General features: G+C 35.5%; 2 protein-coding genes across 5 annotated transcripts; both read left to right on the top strand.

The window, feature by feature from the left end:
• The first annotated feature begins 13,835 nt into the window (after nucleotides 1-13,835).
• On the top strand, nucleotides 13,836-15,642 carry LOC121985948 (cytokinin dehydrogenase 7-like). Its single transcript, XM_042539688.1, has 2 exons — nucleotides 13,836-14,591; nucleotides 14,692-15,642. The coding sequence occupies exons 1-2, from the start codon at nucleotides 13,836-13,838 to the stop codon at nucleotides 15,547-15,549; spliced, it is 1,614 nt and encodes a 537-aa protein (XP_042395622.1). The 3' UTR covers nucleotides 15,550-15,642.
• Nucleotides 15,643-15,915: 273 nt separating this feature from the next.
• On the top strand, nucleotides 15,916-20,500 carry LOC121985949 (heterogeneous nuclear ribonucleoprotein Q-like). 4 transcript variants are annotated; one of them, XM_042539689.1, is made up of 10 exons: nucleotides 15,916-16,045; nucleotides 17,181-17,328; nucleotides 17,635-18,027; nucleotides 18,107-18,223; nucleotides 18,720-18,860; nucleotides 19,029-19,202; nucleotides 19,287-19,491; nucleotides 19,636-19,796; nucleotides 19,934-20,019; nucleotides 20,193-20,500. In XM_042539689.1, the coding sequence occupies exons 2-10, from the start codon at nucleotides 17,317-17,319 to the stop codon at nucleotides 20,305-20,307; spliced, it is 1,404 nt and encodes a 467-aa protein (XP_042395623.1). In that variant the 5' UTR covers nucleotides 15,916-16,045; nucleotides 17,181-17,316; the 3' UTR covers nucleotides 20,308-20,500. The 4 variants fall into 4 exon arrangements, with proteins under 4 accessions (XP_042395623.1, XP_042395625.1, XP_042395626.1 ...); XM_042539691.1 differs by having other exon boundaries at nucleotides 17,613-18,027; XM_042539692.1 differs by lacking the exon at nucleotides 17,181-17,328.
• Nucleotides 20,501-26,697: the final 6,197 nt, after the last annotated feature.

Genomic DNA, 26,697 nt, shown 5'->3' with positions numbered 1-26,697 from the left:
TTATTTGTAGTAAAAATGTGATTATGATCGTCTTAAATGTCGTTTATAGTTCGTTTCTAAATTATATGAAAGGAGATAAATCATAAAGTCAATTTATAGGTGATTGTCGAATGGCCAAAGAGTGAAAAGAATTTTTTTTTTCTAAGAATATACATCTATTAAGAATTAATTTCTACTTATTATAATAAATTTATCACCCTCTAAGTAATCAAATATCCGGAGATAAAAATAACCGTTTCCATAGTCAGGATATTGAAGAGCTTTGTTGATTGTTAGGTGAAGGTTTGACCATCGAATATGCATGTGTATTAAAGTGATGAGATGTTTGTTGGTTTATGATGAGTTTTTTGCTTTGATCTTCAGGTGTTAGTAGGTAAAACAAATCAAAATGAAGATTTTTATGAATTACTCTTGAACTTGGTCAAACCCAACTTGGGTTGATTAAAGTTGAGAACTGAAAGATAATGCTTAATCGATTACTAATTGTCCAATGTATTTTTGAGAACTTGAGTGGATATTCATAGTCGACTCATTTTATATCTTTAAAGACCTCGAGATTAGTACATTAGAAAATTTATTTTTTACTTTTGAACTTCACGAATCGAGATGTATAAACTTTACGAAACAAAGAAGAAGAGTTAGCACAAAACCTAGCACTGAAAGCTAACCAGAAACATGAACCAGATTCAGATACATCACTCGACGAAGATGAGGCTACATTTATAGTAAGAAAATTTGATAAATTCCTTAAAAACTAACAAATTTAACAAGTCACTAACTAAGAAATATTCACAAAGCAAACGAAAGACGCGATGTTATAACTGCCAAGAAGGACATATAAAGGAATACTATTCAAAACTGAATGACAAGGAAAAGAGCAAAAAACTAACCTAGACAAAGTTAGAAATCTAAAGGCGATGTGGGATGAAACATCGTCATCAGAATCGGAAATTGAAGCCTATGATGTACTTACACTGAGGGCAAGTCACCAAGAAGACGATGATCCGAGCTTATCTGAAATGAGCATCGAGAGCATCGACGAAGGGGAGTCATTTAAAAGGAAGTAGCAATACAGGAGGAGCATCGAATAACGAGATCAATAAGGTAAGTTAGATATGGTCTCTATCTTCTCCTGATAAATTATATAAATTTATAAAAAAAATATTTTCTAAAAATTCTTATCAGTTAGAAATTAAAAAAAAATTTAAAAAGGAAAATATAGAATTAAAAATAACATTAGAAATTATGGTAGGCTTAATTGATATTTTAGATACTATAAGAGTTAAATTACAAAAGTAAGTAGACAATTAATTTAAAATATTTGGTTAATCCAGTTGTAAATAAAGGAATATTTACAGACAAGATGAGTATTTTGTCCATAACATAAAGGACAAACATGGATAGTAACAAACAAATTTGTATACTTTGCTGCTTATATAACAGAAATAACAATAAGATGCCAAATTAGTTCCAACTATTTAAAGTCAGCTACATAAATTTTTCCTCCCCTTGGCGAGCAATGTGGAGGAATGTAATGATAGGATGAAATAGCAAGCAAGCATGAAATCTAATCATAATACATGAAAGACAATGCAAGTTAAGGGAATCTATGCTAGCCTAAACTATGATTGTAAGAAAATTAAAAGCAAAATAAAGTAAAGCATGAATGAAACCTATACTAATCTAATCTAATTGGATCCAAACAAAAACAAGAACTTAAAGCAATCGAAAGGGAAAAACAAGAATTAAACTAACCTAATTGCAACCAATGAAAAAAATACAAGTGATTGGGGAAATTCATCGAACACCTAATATGCATCTACCAATTCAAACCTAAAACATGCAATTTTAAACATGGGGAGCAAATCTCATTACAAGCATTTAATCAATTACATGTTAACTCAAAGAAAGACAATCAACAACAGTCAACAAGCATAACCATAATGAAGTGATTGATCCAACACATTGGAGATGGATGATGACGGTTGCAAGGGAGGTTCGGATGTAGTTGTTGTTCGGAATTCACTCAATTCACGGAAATAGGTACATATATATAAACTAGATTGAGAGGTAAAAACTCTCAAACCGCATTACAAATCATACACGATAACCAGGAGTTTATCCTCTACAGTTGAGGTAAACTTCTTGATCGTAGTTTTGGATTCTTACAAATCATGTAAACATTATTGTCGAATTGCTTTACTGCCTGCCCATCACATTATCCTAACATTCCAGGCAGGCTCCCTTGCCTCATCCAGCTTCATATCCCGTTCGACTTCTTGTCCCAGGCATCTTCATGTCCTGGTTAGTAGTATAAGCCTCGATTATCCTGATCAACCCTTCATGTCCTAGTCAACCCTCCTTATGACAGACTGTCCCTCATGTCTCAATATTTAAAGTTACACACAATGCTCGAGCGGCCATTGTGAATTCACTCAATTCACGCACTCGAACGAAAGCGACTCCAAAGAGGTGGTTGTCTCGGGGAACCTCGAGATCTAGTCGACGAGCTCCTCATCCTCGTCCTCCACATCGTTCTTGATTAGATCCAAGACCCTCATATTCCTGCAAGTAGATCGAAACAATCAATCAAAGGAATTTTGATCCAAATTGAGGAATTTTAGGGGTAGATGAGAGAAGTTAGATCTTGAAGTTTCAGATCTGCTCAAGGAGGGAATGTGTCAAAGAGGATAACCTGTAGAGCTTAGCGATGATGGTGAGACCAGGGGTGCTTAACCCATCATAGCATATGAGTGTGAGATCGCGGAAGGAGGGGAAGGAGCGAGTGAGGAGGGTGAGGTCTGTGTCGGAGACAGTCATCCGCAATTGAGGCAAACATGCTCAAGCCAAGGGCCGGCAGAGGCCATAGCGGAGACCCAGGGGGAGAAGCAGATGCCCTAGCCAAGTGGAACCAAGTTGAAATCGGCGAAACGGGGGTGCCCCTTGAGCACGATCACCCGGGCACCGCGGAACTGCCGTAGTGCGTGCGCCGGAGACATAGCATAGAAGTTCCCGACGAAGAGCTCATGCCGGGTCTGCACCTCGGCGTGGTACTAGGACCGACAAACCAGTGACGCCGCGTTTCGATCCCTCCGGAAAACCAGGAACTAAAGCACATTCTCCAGCACCTGGTCTAAGTAGGGCGGCGGAGGCAGCGTATCAGATCACCCTCCATCACCATCCCCACCTCCACATATCAGTCGATCTGTCACCTTAGCACGGGGGTGAAGGAGGCGAAGAGATCAACTATTTGACGAAGGAGGCGAAGGAACGATGAGGCAAGCAATGGGGAAATTTTGGGCATGGTCAGAATAAAATAAGTCACGGGGGTGAGGAAATTTGAGCACAACCTCAGTAAAAAAATTTATTAACAGTGCACAAAATGCACATTACTAAAATTTCTAGCGTGAGTTTAAGGCAGAAAAAATACAACAGATTTTAATTTAATTAACAATAGTTTATAATCGTTGTCTTATTAGTACAGTAATAATGATTTATGCACCGTTGTTCCAAGCATTGTAAAAATATTCTCATTGATAATGGTTCATTACACCGTTGTCCTGTTGTTAAGATTATTTTTTAGGGTAACTGTTGCATCAAAAACAACGATTTTATCAAAAATCATTGTCTTTTGCCAAATTTGTAACAGTTTTTCTTAAAACCGTTATCTTTGTGCAGTTTTGTTGTAGTACAAGCTCGTTGACTCTCATCCCATGTTATCCTTCTTGTCCGCTGTGTCTTTCGCTCGACCTCTTGTGTTCTTAAGTCCCTACATACTTAGACACAAGACATAAAAAATGCAGAGTCTAACTTAATCCAGTTTATCACATCAAAACTCACCCGGGGTATTTACATTAACTTCTAGGTCGTGGTAAGATATAGAGACCTTCTTGGATATTAGAGCAACGACTACTTTTTTTAGACAAAGTCATTTTAACAAATTATATATTTAACTTACTTATTTAAAAAAATTTATCTAACTAGTTTAGGATATGGTGAGGCGACTTAGCTAAATAAATCAAGTAGGGTATTTCTTATCTCACTTGACTGCCTAGACTAAACTTTCTTATCCCACTCACCTTAGGACTATGTTGGTAAGAATCAAACTATCTTTTCCTATCTAGCCATTTTAGATTAATATGATGTCATGACATGAGATAAATAAAATATTTAATTAAAATATGCATGAGCTTGATAATTATATATATGTCAATCAAGTTAAATAATTATCAATTGATTTCTAATAATACATTAAATTCTTGATTTGATACATTTTAACTAAATTCGCAAATGTTTCAACATACTTTGACATATTTTAATTTTTATTAATTTAATTATTTTATTAGGTGGAATTTTAATAATTAGTTCCATAATTATAAGTTACATAATCATAATTAGTTATATAATTTAATTTAGGATTTAAATTTGACTTATTAAAATTTGTAGATTTATTTTCTTGAATTATGGTAATTAATTTTGAATGTTTTGAATTTAATTTTTTTGGATTTAATTTTAAATCCATTGTGTCATAATTAAAAGATACTTTATTATAACTAGTGTGATCGTGCAGCGTTGCGTGTATAATATAATAATATATAAATTATTTGGGTCTTTGAAAATCTGAATTGATTTTTTAGTGTCACCCTTATAAACCAAGAATTAATTATTTGGGTAAGATTCATCAGACTCATGCAATAGTGACGCTAGAGAATCCTAGCAACAATCCTATGCAAAAAATTATTTTAATTTAATATTATACTTGTCTTAGTAAAAATAGAAAAGTATATTTTTTAACATCGTCGGCCTCTAATAATATGCTGTAGCTGAGTCTCGAACTCTAGAACACTGATTGTTTCGCCTGTGGAATTACTAATAAACCTTGAAATTATTTTTAGTGTAAATAGAAAAAAAGATATTAACTTAAATGTATTTTAGGCTTCACCAAAGTTAGTTAGTAAAGGGGGGAGATTTTTAATAAAATAGTAAGATGATTTTTAAAGTTTAAATTCAAATTATTTTTGTATTTAAATTTGAGTTGGTATTTTTAATATTTGAACTTTTATTTTCTTAATTTTTATGATATATTTTCTATTTTTTGGATTTAATTTTGATTTTTTAAGATTTGTATTATTAAGAATAAAATTTATCTTATTTGAAATTTTATCTTTTCAATTTGTTTTATTCGGATAATTATTTTTTGAATTCTTAAAATTATTATTAAGATAAAAAATTATTTTATTAAAACTTAAAATTTTGCATTCTAAATTTTTAAAATTTAATTTTAAATTTTTAGTATTTAAAATTTTCAAATTATTCCTCTTGAATAATTAATTCATTATTTAATTTCAAGTTATTAAAATTTTTTACATCAAAGTGAGTTGTTAGATTTAACTTGATTATAATTTAATTATGAATTATTTAATTTAATTAGATTTGAATTATTCAAATTATTTTTAAGATTATCTTGATTAATAATTAATTGAATTTTCTAATTTGAATGATTTAATTTGGAATTATTTTGAAATTTAATTAATTTTGAAGTAATTGAATTTGTATTTTTATAATTATTTTAAAATTTTTAATTATTAATTTAATTTGAATTTATTATATTTGATTTATCCCAATTTAATTTATCTTCATTGAATACAGAAAAGATTTTATCCATATTATAATTCCTATCTAGTACCTATTTCTTGATTATCTTTATTATTAAAAATAACCTGATATTTTATTTGATTTTTCTAAATAATTATGTTTGATTTTTATTACTTAAGTTTTATGTAAATTTTCATAATTAATTGATTTTTTTAATCTCACTTAACATGCAAATTTCTATCTTATTTATTGTAAGAAAATATTAATTATCATATATAGCGGTATTTTCATAATTAAAGTTACTAACCAGAACCGCTAGTTCGGTCTTTTTGTCTTTTTTTCATACATCAATTCTTGTAGTGTCCGGATCTCTGGCCCTTGAAACATGTGGTGTGCTCTTAGTTCCTCCAGGCTTCTAGCATCAGTTGCTCCTTTGCCATTGGTGATGTTATCTGAATCTTATGAGTAGGGTATTTATTTTTGTAATACCCTTTCTCCCTCCACTTAAAACATATTATATGAACTTTAAATTACATATTTAAAATTTTACCTTGCTTTCTTTGGCCCTTGAAGGATGTGATGTGCTCTTTGTTCCTCCAAACTCCTAGCATCGGTTACTCCTTTACCGCTGATGGTGCCGTCTGAATCTTACGAGTAAATACTTATTTTTATAGTACACTCTCTCCCTGCACTTAACATATATTATATGAAATTTAAATTACATATTTAAAATTTTACCTTGCTCCCCCCTCAATCTGTAACCTCCTTGCTCCCTTAGTGGTTAGTCCAATCAAGAGCTTATCATCTCTAATATCAATTGTAGAACCGATGCATGTTGATAGAGGGGTTAATATCGACCATTTTTTTTTCTTGTTTCGTTGTTCATTCAATCTTTTAAAGTCAATACGTAGCATAAATAATAACAAACGAAATACGACATAAAACACGAAGACTTTTACTTGGTTCCCAACCCCAGGTTTTGTACATCCAAGGCATACACACTTAAGCATGAGTCCACTAGTAGACCTGACCACGGTTCGGAACCGCCGGTTCGACGGTTCGGAACCGCCGGTTCGACGGTTCGGAACCGCCGGTTCGACGGTTCCAGGCAGGTCGACCCTTAACCTTAACCGCCCAAGACGGTTACGGTTCACGGTTCAGAACCGCCGGTTCACGGTTCGGTTCACGGTTCGTCACGGTTCAAGATTAATATGTTAATAAAAATTAAAAATTAAAAATTAAACATTAAAAATTAAAAATTAGAAATTAAAATTTATTAAAAAAAGGGCTTGCACTTATTTAAGTTGCCTACGTATCCCTTTAGGGGAATCAAAGCCCACGTAGTTCTTTTACATTTTTATCCTTTTACATTTTCATTCACTTCCATTTCCTGTTCCTGTCGTATTTGTTCCTTCAGTATCAAAATCTTCAACTTCGTCATCTGAAAGTTGCATTCCTTGGATTCTTTTCTCCGCTCTGGTCCAATCATCCAGTAATGCTTGGGCTTCCAATGAGTCGGGAGACAAAGTTGATCGTCGTTCATCTAATATGTTGAACGTCTGCTCCACAGCAATAGTTGACACTGGACAAGCTAAAATTTCTTTTGCGATCACGGAGAGAACGGGAAAGCTTTGAGCCTTCTATGACCACCACTTTAAGATATCGAAGTTTTCGCTATCTGCTTCATTAAAATCAAAAGAAGTCGTAAAATAATTCTCAAGTTCCTGTGTGGAACTTGAGGATCCCCGTGGACGTTTTGTCCGTTCTTTTAATAAGAGTTGTGCTTTTGTAAGTTTTAAATTACTACTAGTAGTTTGTTGAATTTCAGAAATATTAATTTGTGTTCCATATTTTGAATAATATTGATTATAACTATCATATAAATAAATTCTAACATTATATATAATATTAACTGGATCAGGGGAAGAAGAATCTTTAATTGGAATTAAAGCGTCATAATATAAAGTTAACATTTCTTGTAAAACTTCTAATTTAAATCTAGGATCTAAAGCAAATGCAATTAAATAAATTTCAGGAATTAAATAAAAATATTTTTCCCATTTAGTTTTCATAGCTAAGATGCAAGGAGATAAAGATTCATTATTAATATGTTCATTTAAAACTAATATTATATTAGAAAAAATTTCTAAAACTAATTGAGCAGTGGGATAATAAACACCGGAAAGTTGTTCGGTTGCATCATTAAATACTTTTAAAATTTCACAAATACTACTACAAATATTCCATTGTTGTGAAAATAAATATATATTAGCATTAGTGTTTTGTGCAAAAAATGAACATAATAATTCTTTATATTGAAATGAATCTTGTAATAATTGGTATGTTGAATTCCAACGTGTTGGTACATCACGTGGAAATTTTTTAGGTCTCATTCCATTAATTTTACAAAACCTACCCCATTGTTTCATTATAGATGGATGAGACCATAAATAAGAAATTGCAATTCTAATTGGTTTAATATAACTTTCTAAAATTTTTAAACCATCTTGAACACATAAATTTAAAACATGGCATACACAACGAATATGAAAAAATAAACCTCCAATAATAGGTTGACAAACAAATTTTAGATCATCTATACAAGCGGTATTAGAACTAGCATTATCTAATGATATTGAAAATATTTTATGAGTTAAACCATATTCTTCTAAAATTAAACATAATAATTGTGCGATATTATGAGCATTATGTGATTCATCAAAACTCTATAAGCTAATAATCTTTTGGAGATTCCAAGAGTTATCGATCCAATGGCAAGTCACACCCATATACGAATGTGTTTGCCAATGATCACTCCAAATATCGGAACATAAAGAAACTTTATTATCTAATTTACTAAATTCATCAATTAAATTCTTTTTTCCTTGTTTTACTAATTTTTTAATTGTACGAGTAAGTGTAGTCCTAGGAATACGTTTAGCACATGGATTAAGAGATTCTTTACAAAAATCTTCAAATGTGCATTTAGATCCAAAAATAAAAGAAAGATGTTCTACGGAAACAAATTTAGCTAATGATTCTCTTAATTTATTATCTGAATATAAAAATAAACCGGAATCGGTACTACCGCTAGTTGAAGAAAATCTTGATAATTGTGTTTGAGAACGGTCGAGTCCATATTCCGTCGGGTGCTTCGTTTCTACATGTCGTTTCAACGACCCATAGCCGCCGCCGGCTTGGAATTTGTAGGAAGCATTGCAGTGCTTACATTTTGCACGCATTTCTCCCGACGGAAGAGTGACCTTCTCAAAATGTTTAGTAAAAATAGAAGATTTTAGAGGAGGAAGTTCCCGAACCTTAGAAGTAATTGCATCGGTACTTCCTTGTGTATCGGGTGTCGGATTCGGAAGATGCTCGATCTCATCATCGGTGGATTGAATGTTGGGGTCCTCCTCCATTGTCATTTTATGTTGCTTTTCGAGCTCGAGATGATGCACCTCCGCGGCCTCCTTCCATTGTAATTGAAAACGAAAGCGTGTAGAGATTAGAGAATACGAAAATGAGATTAAGAGTAGAGAAGATGTGTGTGAAAAATGATAAAATAAGCTCTCTATTTATAGAGTTTTGATAGTAACGGACACTAAATCATAGCCATTGATCAAAAAACGGTCAAATGATCCTAACCGTTGAAAAAAAATACCTAAAAAACCCTCCCAACGGCTACGAACCGCCGGTTAACCGGCGGTTCCAACGGCTATGAACCGGCGGTTCAAGCCGTTTAAAAAAAAAAAATTTGCGGCTGAACCGCCGGTTCAACCCGCCGGTTAACCGGCGGTTCGCCGGTTTTACATCCAATGAACCGGAACCGGCCCGGCAACTTGCCGGGCCGGTTCCGGTTCGACCCGGCGAACCGGGTCAACGGGCAACCGGCCCGTTGACCCGGTTACGGGCCCGGGCCGGGTCCGGGCCAAACCCGGCCCGGGGTTGGGTCTATCCACTAGTGGTCCCCTTTTTGAAAACGGAGAAACCCATTTTACAAATTTTGAATACAAACACAAAGGATATTAAACTTAACACAACTTGTAAAAGAAATATAAACAATACTGAACAAGTTGATTCGGAAGTCCTGAGTGTAGTGCACCCTTCCTAGAGCTTCTACGGTCATAGAGCTTCACAACACATTCTTCTAAGGGTAGAGAGTAGAATGCAAGAGTTAATCTTTGGTTATGTTCCGGAGGCCTTATTTTATAAGCCTTGTTCGATCTATCGATAAGCCCTATTGGTACATCGATCTTGGATAGAACTTGATCTAAACGATCGAGTTTATCGTGATCCGCGATCTAATTATTGTCAAGTTTATTGGTCTACCGATCCTTGGGATCGATTTACTGATCTCGGTGGCACCTCATCGATCCAGGTCAGGTCCAAACCTGATCAGGCGAACCCCTAGTGGTCTACCATTCCTTGGGATCGGTCTACCAAATCGACTCTGGTCTGACCCGAGTCAAGTCTAATTCAATCTGGACTTAGTTTAACTGTGTCTAGTTTGCATTTGTCTTCTTCCTCAGTCTTGCTTCCAGCTCCAGATTCCTACAAGACAAGTATACAACAATAAAAAAGCAACCTAAGCATTAACTATAGTATGTTTGACGTAGTAAGTTTACCTAAGCCTTAACCTATAGGTCTAGCCTACTAGGCTTGTCTTCACCCACCTAGGGCTCACTTTCAAAGATTTTCTTTGTCAAACATTTGATCACCCTTAATTTGCTTGGGCTTATCCTTACCTAATCTCTAGTCAGGACTAGTCACTCAGCACACTTCTCACATGCCTAATCTCCAGTTAGGACTTTCCCTTATCTAACTTTCAGTTAGAACTAAGGATGACAAGTTTTCCCACAAATTCAGGGCTCCGTGGAGGAAAATCCGAAACGGGGGCAGGTTCAATAATTTTTTTTGGGTTCGGGGAATTTTTTCTAATTCAAATTCAAGTTGAGGTAGGTATGGGGATTCTATCCCCATCCCCGAACCCGCCATGATACGACATGATGGAGGTACGGAGATGGTGATGAGGATGGAGATGGGAATGAGGACGGGGATGGGGAAGAGGATTTCCCGATATCCTTTTATATTTATTATAGGGGAAGGGAATTTTCCTTTATCTTTTTTATATTTGTTCTCGAGGATGGGAGAGGGATAGAGATTCTCTGATTAGATGGAAACAAGAATAGGTACAAAGATAAAATTTAAGGGCGAGGATGAGGATCATAAGTCTACCCTGTCCCACTCTATTATCATCTCTAATTAGAACTTCCTTTGTTAATTATCTATTTTTAACTAGATTTCTTCTTATCAGTCATCTAGTTAATTTTAATTTCATTAGATTTCATTCCCATCCTACCATTATGTCTTATTTAAATCAATCCTTTATCAAAATGACTAAACAAATATCAAAATCGGCAGACCGATTGCATCAATAAATATATCATATAATTTTTTTTTATAATAATTCTCGTTACAAGTCAATTGTCTTTGAGGTACTACCATTAAATTTTTCAATGCCATAGAAAACATCTCCAATATACAATATGCAACTAAAGTCAACTAAAATGATTAATGACATACGAAATTGTGCTAATTTGGTCAACTAAATTCAAGGTTTTGAGCTCTGACAAAAAAAAAAAGAAAAAAAAAAAGAGAGAAAATAGTCTATTGCAATCTGACGTGGTCAACCAAAATTTAATGAGTGAATTGTTAATTCGCACAACGTAGAATTACAATTTTGATCTTCTAAGTAGATCTGTTGTTTAAGAAACAAAGTACTCGACTTAATTTATTTTTTTTAAAAAGAAATCAAAACCATCAAATGCTGAGTACAAATGAGTACATAGATAATTCTTTAGATAAAAAATATGTTAAAAAAAAGGGTAAAGTAGAGAAAAATTTCTAATCATAATTTGAATTTTGCATGCAATCCCTACTCATAAAAAATTTTATTTCCACTTCCTACATATAAAGTTTTATTTGCTTCAACTCCCTCATGCAAATATTATGACCTAATTACCCCTCAAATTTTTTAGGTACAAAAGGTCCAAAAATGAGTATAATTCCTCTTAAATTCAGCACTTTACATTAGAATCGAGTATATTTTCTATTAAATTGAGCATATTTTTTTTCCTGTTTTAATATAATTCCTCCTAAATTCAGCACCATGTAAAAAGAAAATCTAGTATATTTTCTATCCATTAAGTATCATTTAAAGAAAATCTAGTATATTTTCTATCCAATTGAGTATCATTTAAAGAAAATCTAGTATATTCGAGTATATTTTCTATTAAAATCGTCCTTCATATTTTTTTAGGTATAAATAGTCTAAAAATGAGTATAATTCCTATTAAATTTAGCATTTTAAATTAAATCGAGTATATTTTCTATTAAATTGAGTATGACTTTTTCCTATTTAATATAATTTCTCTTAAATTCAGTATCATTTGAAAAAAATCTAGTATATTTTTCATCCAATTGAGTATCATTTAAAGAAAATCTAGTATATTTTCCATCCAATTGAATACCATTTAAAGAAAATCTAGTATATTTTCCATCCAATTGAGATGGAAAAAGAATCGTACTCAATTTGATAGAAAATATACTAGATTCTAGTTTAATGTACTAAATTTAAGATGACTTATATTCATTTTTAGATTTTTTATACTTAAAATATCAAGGACAATTAGATAAGTATATTAGATTAGGGAGTGAAAACAAACAATTTTTCCAATAAAGAGTACATGCAAAATTATGTTTACAAATGGGACTACATGTAAATTTTCCCTTAAAAAAATCTTAATCTGAGTAGTATAAGCAATAGGGCAACAACAGCCTTTACTGATATATTAAAATATCAAAAATAATTTGTAAGTTAAAATTATTTTTTATTTTTGAAAATTGGGGTTTACTCATGGGACGGCTCTGCCGACAAGATACTTTGCGCTGAAAGATACTGTGAATCTAAATTTACTAGAGTTTGACTTAGCGGCAGTGGCACATGTCCAAATCCTTCGAGGATTTTGTCCATGAAATCTGAGTTGCTCTCCACATGGAGCAACGCCAACTCCCCGCAGCAACGTGATGATCAACACCAAGCTGGAGCCTTTGACAAACTTAGGGTGGCAAATTAAATTATCACAAATCCTATTTTATATTTGACCGGCCACCGCAAGTCAACCATTATTTTTCTTCAAAAATTTAAATCGTCAACACGATGAGTTCCATTCAACTACACTCCAATTAGAAACCTGAATGCCACCTTGGCTGACAATTTATCTCCCCCAAAGTCCAAACTGTGCGTGTAATACACTCGCACATGTTCTGTGCAACCAATCATCATTAACGTACCTTAACCTTAACGATCGTTTCAAGACGATCGAATAAATTATAGAAATATAGCTCTTTTATATGAAAGACGTCCAACACTCAATAAAATATTTTACATCAACTGAAAATTAACCTCAATACTTATTTAAATAACCATCCTAATATCAAAACTGTGATAGGGAACTATATAAGTGACATAGACAACACCAACGTGCCGTGCACCATCGGTTTGTTTCCGATATGAATAATGAAGTTGTAAAATGATTAATCAATTCGGAGAAATGCCTGAGAAAATAATTCCGGTTTGACCATCTTTTCATGTAGGCTCATTAATTATGTTAGCCCTCTTTTAAAAATAATTAAATCAGATGGAGGTCCAAACTCGTAATTGAGGTGGGTCAATCTTTTTAAAATTGAGCCCTCGCTAGAAAATCAATACAAAGGTACGTAACTCGTGATCTCCAGCTTATAATATTTCCGGCCAAAATATTTTCTAGCCCGAGGCTTAATAATGATCTTTCTATATGCATATCTGGATACACCAAACTTAACGATCTTAGATTGCAGTTCTTCATCAGTCCACCAAACGCATCAATTTTGCAACAAATTGATCCGCTCGATCTAATTTCGCTGCTACATGTTTTCTACTTTGATTCTCCTCCTACTCCCCGGGCTATGAAGGATTGCAATGTTAGAGCAATTGCCTTCTGTGATTTATCTTTTTCCAGAAAATTGCTTCTCCTTCACTGCATGCTTCCTAATTTCTTCCTACTCCAATCAAATCCCTGGTCGGCTGCCATGGTTTATTTATTCCAGTGGCTGAGATTCTTGGAGATCTCTCCCCACGTTTTCTCTCCCTTTAAATATCCTCCTCCTCGTCTCTGCAGTAGTCGTCTTCAGGCAGCGACATGGCAATGCTGTGCTCTGTTTCTTCCTCCTCCTACTCTCTGCTCGTAGTGGTCGTGTTCTTGGTCGGGAGCCTGCTCTCGATCGTCGGCCACCACAAGCCGGTTCCGTCGCTCCCGGAGCGGCTCGATTCCCTCCGCTTCGCCGACAGTTCCGTGATTAGTTTTGACCCGGCGGAGCTAGACCGGGCGTCGGGTGACTTCGGCATGATAGTTCGAGCAGCACCAGCCGCCGTCATGCACCCCGCGTCGGAGCGCGACGTCGCCGAGTTGGTCAAGTTCTCGCACGCCGCGGCCCGGCCGTTCCACATCGCCGCGCGCGGTCGCGGCCACTCCGTCCGCGGCCAGGCCCTCGCGGGCGGCGGCGTGGTCGTGGAGATGGCGGCGCTGAGGAAGGGAAGGGACCGGATAAAGGTAACGTGTCCGGTCGAGTGCTACGTGGACGCGGGAGGAGAGCAGCTGTGGGCGGACGTGCTCGCGGAGACGCTGAAGCATGGGCTGGCGCCGCGGTCGTGGACCGACTACTTGTACCTCACCGTCGGCGGCACGATGTCGAACGCCGGCATTAGCGGCCAGTCCTTCCTCCACGGCCCGCAGATCTCCAACGTGCATGAGCTCGACGTCGTCACCGGAAAGGGAGAGATAGTGACGTGCTCGGAGCAGCAGGAGGCAGACCTGTTCTTTGCAGTTCTCGGCGGTCTTGGCCAGTTCGGCATCATCACTAGAGCTCGCATTGCCCTCGAGCCCGCCCCACAAATGGTAACCCAATTAATTAATCTTTTCTTTTTTTAAAGAACAAATGATTGCTGTCCGAGATCATCACTAATCATTAATTTAAACAAATACGAGTTTTGTGCAGGTGAGGTGGGTTCGACTCATTTACACAGATTTCAAAGCCTTCAGTCATGATCAGGAGAGATTAATATCAGTAATTGAGGGGCTTAATTATGTGGAAGGCTCTGTTATAATGGCAAACAGTCTTACAAACAACTGGAGATCTTCCTTTTATCTGGAAGAAGACATTAAGAGGATCAAAGAGCTATCGGAAGAGCATGGTGCAGTTTACTGCTTAGAAGTAGCCAAATATTATGACCACGCAACAGCAAACTCCATCGACGAGGCAATTCAACTGTTGCTTGGAGACTTGAGGTTTGAACCAGGATTCCATTTCAAGACTGACGTCGCCTACGCGAGCTTCCTTAACAGAGTGAGAGAAGGAGAGGTGAAGCTCCAGTCAAGGGGTTTGTGGGATGTCCCCCATCCATGGCTCAACATTTTGGTGCCCAGGTCGAGGATTGTAGACTTTGATCAAGGGGTTTTCAAGAGCATCCTCAAGCACAGCAGCAGCAACAACAACTCTGTTGGCCGGATCCTAATTTATGCCACGAACAGAGACAAGTGGAACCAGAGGACTTCAGCTGTGATTCCTGATGAACAAGTGTTCTACTCGGTCGGGATTTTACGATCGGGCTCCGGCGATGATGATCGGAAGGACTTGGAGCAGCAAAACAAGGAGATATTAGACTTCTGCGACCAAGCCGGCATAAACTACAAGCAGTACTTGCCTCATTACACAGGCACATCAGATTGGATGAAGCATTTCGGAGCAAAATGGAGTCTGTTTGTGGAGAGAAAAATGAGGTACGATCCGAGGGCACTGCTCTCTCCTGGCCAGCAAATATTTACCTCCAGTTATTCGCAGAATTCATCCCTGTAATATACCTATGAATAGAAGAAGACGAAGGCTGTTCAGAATTGTGCAAGTTTATGTCTAGAGATAGGTAGTATGATAGGGAAGGTGTTTTTAGAAGGAAGAACTGATTATGATGAAAATTTCTTAGTTGAATTATATTTATTGAATTTAATTGAAGATCACTTTAATGGGATACGATTGATTTCAGTGGTTGTGGACAAGGTCTGGGTCGGTGACATATAATAATAGATTTGAAGAAGGGGTTGTTTGAAAAAAAAATAAAAAATAAAAAATAAGGCACCTTTTTGGCTTTTGGCGGAAAGGTAGGTACAGGGAACTTGCGACCGCATGTTCCTCCGATATGTAGCGTCCGCATAAACGGCGATATACGTGGCAAATCGTAGCTTTAGAGGAGAAAAATTTCCCCCTTTTTTTGTTTACCTTCCGCGAGAGTTTCCAATCTCCCACAGCGCCTTGTTTCCTCTGATTCGGCGGATCCCCGCGACGGATTGCTTCTCTGGTGAGCTATTGGTTTCGTTCCTGTGGCCTTTCGGATCTTTGTTCATGTCGTCTCGGCTTCTCTTTCTTCAAACATGTCGGTTTTTTCCCCCTTTGTTGACCTCAGTTCCTGGTAACTTGGGTGTTTTTGCCTTCCAACACATAAAAAATCTGTCCTTGCGAAGTCGTATGCTCTTGTGGATCGTGATTCTTGTCGTCATGCTTGTCGCGAAGAAAGAGCTCGGATCTTATGTTTTTAGGGTTTCTGTTTTAGATTAGGGCAGGGACAATGTTGATCTTTACATTTTCTTGAGATTTTTGTTAGCATATGTAGTGTCTCTGTCTTGGCCCCCATGTTTGTTATTTTCGATGCTTTGGGTTTGAAAATATAGAGTTTTATGGGCCATGGGCGCGTTTAGGCAAGGTTGAGATCAAGAGAGCAGCTAATGTCAGGTTTGCTATTCCAGGGTTGGGTGGAGAAAGCAGTCGATTTTAGTGTTTGCTCGCGTACCTTTCTATTACTGGGACACTCCTTGTAAGTGTATGCTTGGATCTCATAACAAGGAGTGCTTAAGTTCACTTCAGTAGTAGCAACTTGTAAGACAATCAAATTCAATCAATTAACTTACTCTTCCCATGATCAATTCTCAAAGCTGATAACCTAGGTTCGTTTCTACTTGTATATTAGTATGAGAGGCCTAAACGATTGGTGTCTCAGTACAATGAGCTTTGTTAATCTCATAGTTCTATTTTATATATGCTCTTCATGGGATACTCACCTTTTGCACTAAATTCACTATGATACTAGTCATAATAACTTGGTTCATTGAGAAAATTGACTCACTGCGCTAATGAACTAATGGTTGTGGTAAGCTTGTCAAGTTTTGTATATTAACAACATCTGACAATCATTCTTCCTCTCTTGATCCTCTAGTCTTGTTTAATGCTTGTAATTCTGGGGACATTTTTTGTTTGTAATGATTTTAAGCTTTGATTTATATTCATGGATTACTTGTATGCAATTTGAACTCAATATTAGAAGGTTTAAAAACTTTATAGAAGTTAATACGTCTGATTTTTATCACTTTTTCTAAGTTTCTCTTTAGTAATCCTGCAATATAAACCAAGTTAAAGTACTATTGTTGGATTCATATCAGGTGTTGTGCTTATAAGCTATGAGGAAACATGGTTGCAGCACCTATTCTCTAACTAGTCTTGCATGATTATTTGCTACTTTTTCGCTCCCTTTCTCTGCCCTTCTAAATCCTATGAATTGGGAACGAGAATTATGACATGACCAGAAAGGTTATATTGAACTTCTGCTATATATCTTATATGCACATTTGTTTATGTTGTACCTTCTGAACATTACCTTCTTGGCTATCATTTGAGACACTTTCTCTTTCTATCTACTAATATTATAATCATCCACGTGTGTGTACTTTCACTTTGAAATTCCTTGAGTACCATGGCTCTTACTGAATTGAGATTCTCAGTCTGCCTCTCCTGTTGGCCTTTCTGTTTTCCTTACTACATTCTCTCTTTGATTCCCCGTGCAAATGCATTTGGCTTCTGTCTTTCATCCACAGTTACCTTGCAAGCTTCTTCTAGATATCTAAGATGCCAAGGACAAGATCAACAACTGCAGCTGCTAAATCAACTAAGACAGAAAAGGCAGTTGAACCTGAAGAACTTGTCCCTGATGATCCCAATGAGATGGAATATGAGATCGAGTATGAAGAAGTAGAAGAGGAGGTAGAAGAGGAAGAGGAAGTCATAGAGGAGGTCGAGGAGCTCGAAGAGGAAGAAGAAGAGACTGTACCTGTCAATGGAAGCAACACCGGTGATAAATACAGCAGCACTGAAAACCATCAAAGCAAGGAGCAAGCAGAGCTCCTTGCACTTCCTCCACATGGATCAGAAATTTATGTTGGATCTATACCGTATGATGCTTCAGAAGTTGAATTGAGAAGCTTTTGTGAGTCTGTTGGAGAGGTGACTGAGGTAAGTTGTTTTTTTCCCGTTCATGTCCCATTCTGTTGTTTCTACAATTCCCTTTTATATAATATATGGAAAATTGCAGGTTAGGATGATGAAAGGCAGGGATTCATTGGAGAATAAAGGCTATGCTTTTGTTACTTATAAAACAAAAGAGTTGGCTACTAAAGCTATTGAAGAACTAAATAACACTGATTTTAAGGTAAATGCCTTTTTATATTATTACTTTTATCCCACTGAATTTCTGTGGATAAGAAGTTTGCAAAAAGGAAATATCATCTGTTGTCATACTCATGTTGATTACTGCTGGATTCAGTATAAATATCTCATTCAAGATTTGGTCCTTGTCCTATATACAATTTCATACTGTTCTCTTCTTCTTCTTTTTTGTTTAATTTTTTTCATACCTTTCTGTAAATATTCAAATCATACAACAGCTTTCTTGTTAGCTGGAACTTGCAGAACGTGTTGAAATTTGCTGAAAATATTTTCTATTGTAAAAAAAAAGAAAATTCTTTTGTGCTGTCCATAACATAATGTGTGTTGGTACCTTTGCTTGTTGAATCTGATCAAAAGGAACAAAGATAAAGAGTGCAGTTTAAAATCCATACCAGGATTTTGTTTGCCTAGCTTATTCTCACAGTTACTTTGACACATTATTTCCCATCTTTTACTCAATTTGTTGTAACCTATTTCAGGGGAAAAAGGTGAAATGTTCAATGTCTCAAGCTAAGCATCGGTTGTATGTTGGTAATATTCCTCGAAACTGGATGGAGGATGATCTGAAAAGAGTTGTGACCACAATTGGTCCTGGAGTTAATAAAGTGAATTTGATCAAGGTCTATGCATAAGAACTTTATTTCTATATATTTTATGCTACTGTTTGAGATTCCCACGTATTGCTTGGTGATAAATCTTTAAATTTCAATGTTTTGTATTACATTTGTTATCTTCTGCTTTTTTGGATTAATGCACTTAGTTTTTCATTATTTTCTACATTTTCTCAGGATCCACAAAATATTCCCCGTAACCGAGGTTATGCATTCATTGAGTATTATAATCATGCATGTGCTGAGTATTCCAGAAAAATTATGTCATCAGAAAATTTCAAATTTGATTCAAATATCCCAACAGTAAGCTGGGCTGATCCTAGGAATGGGGATTCCCCTTCTAGTACTCAGGTTATAACTGTTTCTGCTTAGATTTTCTTCCCCATTTATATTCTCTGTTACATTCTTTGTTTTTTTTGCATGTAACTTTTTCAGGTAAAGTCTATTTATGTGAAAAACTTACCCAAAGATGTGACAGAAGAGCAGTTGAAAAAGTTATTCGAACAGCATGGTGAAATAACAAAGGTCGTTCTGCCTCCAGCAAAATCTGGACATGAGAAGAGGTATGGTTTTGTGCATTTTAAAGAGCGCTCCATGGCTATGAAGGCACTCAAGAGCACAGAGAAATATGAAATTGATGGTGATTCTTTATGCCATTTTCTTTATATTGTGCACATTTGAATCTATATTTTGTGTGACTTTGAATTAGAACAATGCCATTTTTTGTTTATCTAGTCTATAGCTTCCTATCCAATCAAAATAACCGTTCTTGTATCGGCGATAGGTGATGTTCTTAACTGTTCATTAGCAAAGCCTCCAGCAGATAAAAAAGTTGAAGCAGGATCAAGTGCTCAACAAGCTGCTTTATTGTCAAATTATCCATCTCAGATGGGGTATGGTGTGCTGGGAGGTGCTTATGGTTCTCTAGCTTCAGGGTTTGGGCAGGTAAAGAATACAACATGCTTCTATTTCTAAGGAAAATGTGGAAAGACCCATTGTATTACCACATCATGTGCCTTGTCTTTTGATCCTCATATTTCTGTTCATTGGATTATGCACATCTCTTTTCAATTATATTTCAGCCTATGGCATATGGAAGGGGACAGGTTCCTGCTGGCATGGCAATGGTGCCAATGTTCTTACCCGATGGACGACTTGGATATGTATTGTAAGTGAGCAAATGATTCTTTTAGCAGATAAATGTTCTCCTGAAATGGCTTCGCCTATCATTCATTTGCCCACTGCATTGCTAACAAAGAATTTATTTTATTATTATTATTTTTGTTTTGTTTAGTCAATAAGATTGTTAAATCCCAAATGCATTCTTCAAATATCTCTCAGGCAACAGCCTGGAGCGTCTGTGCCTAGACAGCAGCATGGGGGGAAATATGGTGGCACCTCAAGTGGAGCTAAGAACAATGAGAGTGGACGTGGGCGTAGATTTAGACCATACTAAGTCATTTGGTAGATTTCTTCCAATTCCAGAATCTCAAGATGTATTGATTGTACCACTGGGTGGTGAGTGCTACTTTCATCTTTAATCACTCTTCAATTAAGAAAAATATTGTAGAACACATGTATGATGAAAAATTATTGCTGTGAGTCCTGATCCGATCTACTTTTAAAAGTGAGTTTGGTTTTTTCCTTTCCTTTCTTTTGTTGAAAACTAAAGTATGAGGTAGGAGAACCTTCTACTCTGATCATATGGATATAATTGGATAGTAGAGAGAAAGAAGGCTTTACCTTCTGATCCGAGGCAGATAAGATTGGCCAATGTGCACTACTTTACACAGCATGCTGGGGCTTCAGACTTTAGCCCTCTGCCTATGATGTTGAAGGCCTTCTGTCGCCCTTGTGTAATGAATTCGTTGCTCAAGAGCTGCTTGTCTCCTACCCTTCAATCTGCTAGATCAGCTGGTGCACATGTTCAGCCATGTTTGAGTTTTTTTGGATTTTGCCAACCTTGATCTTTAAAGGTAAAATTATTTCTTTGGATCCATATAGTCCATAGTTTGCCGTGTCTCGCAGTGTTGAACGAGGAGTTTTTACTTGGGACATCCATCCTCTCCTAGGCCATCACCTCCGTCATTTTAATTAGTTCACTCTTGCACTCTCTTTGAGATTGTTATTTTGTCAATTAAATCTGATTTTTTTTTTCGATTTTAATTTGGAACTTTTGCTTAGATGAGTATAAGAAGATCAAATTCAGTCGAGCTTGTCTTGAAAATACAGTATAATTTGATGGTAATCACCCCCCGAGACTTGATTCAGTTTAATTTTATCCTGAAAATAATCTTGATCTAATGTTGTTGTAGCAGTTCAGATGGGATTCTCTAGTCCTGTCTATCTTGGTACATCTCTGGACTAGGGACAGTGATTGGAGGGATTCAATGATCTCCACTTGTTTAATTGGTGGGGATGAATTCCTCCAATCACTATAATGGACCAAGATTCGGTCCGCTAAAAATGGACCAGAGGATCTCATGTAGAAATTATCGAGTAATTACTATAAGATATAGAAGTTAACAACCAGTTGTTACCTGTAGCAATTATATATTAATTTTTACACCGTTAATCACTATCAGATGTTCATTTAAAATGTAATGGTGTCATGAAATTTTTTTAATTTGTTTTACTTATCGAAATGTTATTTTAACTATTCGCTTCAATAAATAAAATTAATATAAGATAATGATATTATTGTACAAGTAACAACCAACTACTACACATTATATACAATGTAGTTACCTATTAATTTCTAATCATCGATCATGATCAAATGATTTTCATTTGAAATGTAATAGGATCATAGAGTCATTTTAGTTTAATTTATTCATTTAAATATTATTTTAATTAGATTATTACTCCAATAAGTAAAAAAAAAAATCCAACATAATATGATATGTTGTAAAAGTTAACAATTAGTTGCTTTACATTAAATTCTTTTAATTTATTTTACTCATTAAAATATTATTTTAACTCGATTATCACTCTTCAATAAGTAAAATAACATAAAATAATAATATTATTGTAGAAGTTAATAATTAACTGTTATATGTTATAGAAGCTTTTTTTTGAATAATTTACTTTAAATATAATGTCTATTTGACCTTAATTGAAAAAGGATGATAATTTATCAAATGATAAATCAAGGGGTATTTTGAATAGTTTACTTTAAATAAAATGTCTATTTGACTTTAATTGAAAAAGGGATTATAATTTGTCAAATGATAGATGCTCTTTTTATTTTTTCCAGTTTTTTATTAGGCAAAATTTGAATAGATCTTCTGAATTATCATAATTGTAAAAGAGTTTTTTTTTTTAAAATAATAATGTGCCAACATATCTCATTTTAAAAATACTCTTATTGCAGCATGTACGAAATTATTACTAACATATGTTAAAATAAATTAATTCAACCTATATGGAATCTATATGACAGCTAGAGTAGTAATTTCTATTATTTTAATAGGTTATAATAGCTATATATATTATAACAGTTATATGTTAAAATAGGTAGGAAACACTAAAATAATAATATTTTTAATATAAAAAAATATTATTGGAGAAGAAAGTAAGGTGCAATATGATATGATCTTGTGATTATAAATTTGAGTTGGGGAAATAATCTTTTAACTGTGGGAAATAAATTTAATACAATTTAACTCATCTTCAAAATTTTATATTTAGATATTAGCTAAGTTTTATGATGTTTAAATATATTAATCGAGTTAAAATAAGTTGAGTCTAAATAAATTAAACTATTAAAATAATAGTTCAAATGTGATCTAATTTATTTTTTTATAAATTTGAGCTTGGTTCAAGTTTGACTTGAATTTAATTCGTTTAAATATTATGAGTTCTTAAGTTTATTTAATTGTTTGAAATTTTTATATTTTAAACTTGTTTACCTAGTTATTGAATTTGTTAATACAATTTTTTTTATTTTTTTTATTTAACATATTAATAAAATTTTTATTGATTAATATTATTTATAGATATTGTTCATGAATAATATTCATGAATATTATTTAAAATATTAATTAACTAAATACATATATTTTTAAATTTATTGATTTAATTTAATGAATTATTTAAATTTATTCAAATTAATTGATTTTATATGTTAAATAAATATAAATAATTTTTACCAATATTAATGAGCATTCGATTCATTTACCGCCCAATTCCTATTGAGAGAATGAGAGGAGTTTATATGAATAAGTAAATACAAAAATATATTTCTTGATGACAAAATAAAATTTAAATAATATTCCTTACGCACACGTGTGACTACACGAACCTTGGATGTGAAAAATAGCTGAAATGCCGTAGTAAATAAATTAATCCACCGAATTTCTCATTTCCTCCCATCGCCGATCACCTTCTTCGTCTCGATCGTCGCCGGCTACTGAATCGATCGCGTGTTTCTAGGTATGGTTCGGCTTGTTTTACCAGACCAGATCTTGGGTATTGTATTCCTTTTTCCTATCGTTTCGCTTCGATTTGGGCTCCGTGGCTAGGGTTTTACGTATTTCTTTTTGAGATTTGGAACTAATGATCTTGAGAACTTGAGAACGGGGGATCTTAGATTTTTCGATAATATGGAGGCATGTTAAGTCTTAACGCGTTGAAATTTCTATTAGTTTCCAAGTTAAAACCTTATTCTGATTGATACAGAACGGAGTACCCTAGAAGGAAGATGTCATTTCTTGGTTCTGAACCTTCTTGTAGCGTCTGATATTATTTAGTTTAACATGCATCTTTTTATGATATTTCCAGCAATTCATGTATTCTAGCTGTTTATGTTGGGAGCATACTTGCTATATAGTGGATGCTGGAGGTTATTGAGATTCCAAATGGAATACCTAGTCGCTCTTGATTGGTATAGGCTCAAGATGGGCACTTATATTGCACAAGCAAACTATTATCAAGATATCAAGAAAAGTACTTTGTGTAGTTGGACTGCTGCATGATGCATATTGTATATATTTAAAAAGGTGGAATTAGTTATATTGACATAATGTATGCGATCATGTGGCAAATATGTAAGTTTACATCCCTTTAAGCTATTAAGATTTATAGTTATGGTTCATAGATATAGTCATTGGGTATTAGAGGACTTTATATATATATATATATATATAGCTCTGCACTTGATTAGAGTAGATCAAATCTTAGGGTTAGAGTTTTTCTCTTTCAAGTTCTCTAGAGTCTAGAGGCTGCATGTTTGATGTGCTGGAGTAGCCTCTCCTCCCCTTTTCTATAGCTTCACCTCCTTCCTTTAATCATGTTCTCTATTCTTCTAGGCATTGACGCCCGATATATCAGCTGATTCATAAACCAATTGTAGGAGATTTCTATTTTTTATTCTTAAGGAGCTATGTGTAGAATTGATAACGTGTTTGTGGTTTTTTCACTTGTTTTGGAAAACACATAATAACGCAATGGAAGATAGAGAGAAACACAAGAACAATCGCTAACACTTTTGATTACTTGGTTCGGAGCTTTTGGCGACTCCTACTCCAAGACCCATGATCGTTGATCGTTTTCGTTGGACAATTCACTATCAGTTCGAAAAGCTTTACAAAAGAACAATACAAGTATAAAGCTTTACAAATCTGAAATACAACTTGTTACCGATGACTTGGTGAAATCAATCTTCTGGCTTGATTGTCGTTGGAGCAACGTTTAGACGTTTCCAGAGTGCACGCAGTTGTTCGTTTTTTATCTCAGAAAAGTGTTGCTCGTAACTACTGGTCGACCCCCCTTTTATAGCTACCTTAGACCTGATCCAGATCTACTAATCTCGGGATAAGGTTTGACTGGACTCTGATCGGTGGACTGATCCCCGGATCGGTTGACCGATCCTGCCTGAATCGGCCCGGCTTCTTGTCCTGGTTCTGCTGCTCGGATAAGTCCTCGTTCGGTCGATCGATCCTGTCGTTTGGTCGACTGATCCGTCGATGATCTTTGACCCGATTGACCCGGCTCGATCAAGTCGCTTCTTATCTTGGTTCGGTCGACTGAACCCTAGGTTCGTTCGACTGATCCCCTAGTCTAACCCGATCCATCCGTTGGAAATCTGATCTTGCCGATTGGAGGTTCGGTCGACCGATCCCTGGTTCGGTCGACTGATCAAGGCCGAAACTCCAACCTGCAAAATGTTAGTTTCCCTGCAAAACAGAGTTAGACACGTAGCAAGTAAAGCAATATATAACTTTTGACAGCCTTCCGACTGTCCGGTTTTGACTTTCAGATTTCCTTCGGAAACCCTAGGTCGAACTGACGCCTATTGTTCTCTCAATGGGGAACGCGTCTTGACCTACTCCTCTTAGGAGAAGTTACCCAGTCTTCCAGACCAATTGGACTTTTGCTCAGCGCCCGAGACTTCAGGTCTTCATGTTGAATGTCCGCTCCACGAACAGTCTAGACTTTCACCTGGTCTGCGACCACCAGGATTTTCACCTAGAGTCCCCGACTCTAGGATTTCGCCCAAAGCGCTCGACCCGCCATGACCCCGCCATGACTTTCCACTTAGGGTTACCACCCCCTAGGGTTTTCCACCTGCCTAACCGCAGCTTAGGATTTTTCATCACCTAGGGTTACCGTCTCCTAGGACCTAGGGTTACCACCCCCTAGGGTTTTCCACCTGCCTAACTGCAGCTAGGACTTTTGCCTAAGAACACTTGGGACTTTTCCTGCAATCTCAATTACACTTGTTAGATCATAAGATAACTTAACTTTGGACCTTTTGACATAATCAAAACTTAGGTTCGATCATCTGTTGCTCCCTGCACCAACACTATGAACATTGGTTCGAACCTGGAAACCATAATGTTCCCCGAACCATCGGCTATTGCTAGTTCTTCAGGCATCGGAATAAAGATAAAGGTTTGGATTTAGAATCTCTTCAACTTCTTCTTGCTGCTTGTCTTAACTCGCACTAAAATTCCTAGATCAACCCTCAGTGCTTCATGTTAGCATTTTTTTCATCACCTCTCCTATCCTGAGCAGTCAAATGCCTTGGAAGAACTTATCCCAAAAACCTACAGTCATTCTTTCACTTCCTACCTTCAACCTCTCGCTACCATATAATATATCAAATAAAGTGATTAATCTAAAAAATCCATTTATTAAGTCAATCATCCTAAGAAATTTAAGCATTCTCTATCACATAAATTATATAACAGATAAGAATGCATATATTAACTAACCTAGGTAATTCATAGAATAGTTTTTTGTGTAGTTAAGACTGATTTAATCAAATTGTCGTGGAAGTACGACTTAAGAACTTAAGGATTAGGTGCTAGCACACATCGATATAAAGTGTTTTGTGTTGACTCAAGGGTTAGCGGTAGAGTGTGAGGTCCAGACACAAGTATGAATATAGATGAAGAGTTTTAGTATTATAGGTAGCACAATTCATTTGTGGTATGCATATGCTTCAAAGTCATTGTTTTTTAAAATCATATTTAATTATTAGCAAATTTTTAAATAATTATTGCGAAATTATATTTTAGTATTTGTCATTGCCACCTGACTTTTGGTGATGGGCAATGTTGGACATTGAAGAATTTTTTAAGCTGTTATCACTTGGTAAGCACTTTTGATATAATCTCAGAAAGCTTGCTAAATAGTATGTATAAATTTATAAGACTCAGATATTTTAAAAATTTAGAAAATCTTAGGGTGAGTATACTAGGATGGAAAGCTGGGAAGGGAAGGAGAAGAGGAGGGAAAATAACACGATATTGTATGTAATGGTCCAAGATCCATGTGCAATAGTCTGTTACTTTCCCTGCCTCTCTCCTTCCCCATCTTAGTTTTTGATCAAAGTAATCTT

The sequence above is a fragment of the Zingiber officinale genome, chromosome 5B (genome assembly GCF_018446385.1).
Source record: "Zingiber officinale cultivar Zhangliang chromosome 5B, Zo_v1.1, whole genome shotgun sequence".
In the NCBI taxonomy this organism is placed as follows: Eukaryota; Viridiplantae; Streptophyta; class Magnoliopsida; order Zingiberales; family Zingiberaceae; genus Zingiber; species Zingiber officinale.
The sequence above is the reverse complement of the archived record's forward strand: the minus strand, read 5'-3'. Positions and strand labels throughout refer to the sequence as shown.

Excerpts from the sequence above, each read along its gene's own strand:
- LOC121985948 (XM_042539688.1), top strand. The coding sequence starts at position 13,836 with ATGGCAATGCTGTGCTCTGTTTCTTCCTCCTCCTACTCTCTGCTCGTA. Across the intron at positions 14,592-14,691 it reads TCGAGCCCGCCCCACAAATG|GTGAGGTGGGTTCGACTCAT; the intron begins GTAACCCAATTA and ends AGTTTTGTGCAG.
- LOC121985949 (XM_042539689.1), top strand. Across the intron at positions 18,224-18,719 it reads TAAATAACACTGATTTTAAG|GGGAAAAAGGTGAAATGTTC; the intron begins GTAAATGCCTTT and ends AACCTATTTCAG. Across the intron at positions 20,020-20,192 it reads GGACGACTTGGATATGTATT|GCAACAGCCTGGAGCGTCTG; the intron begins GTAAGTGAGCAA and ends AATATCTCTCAG.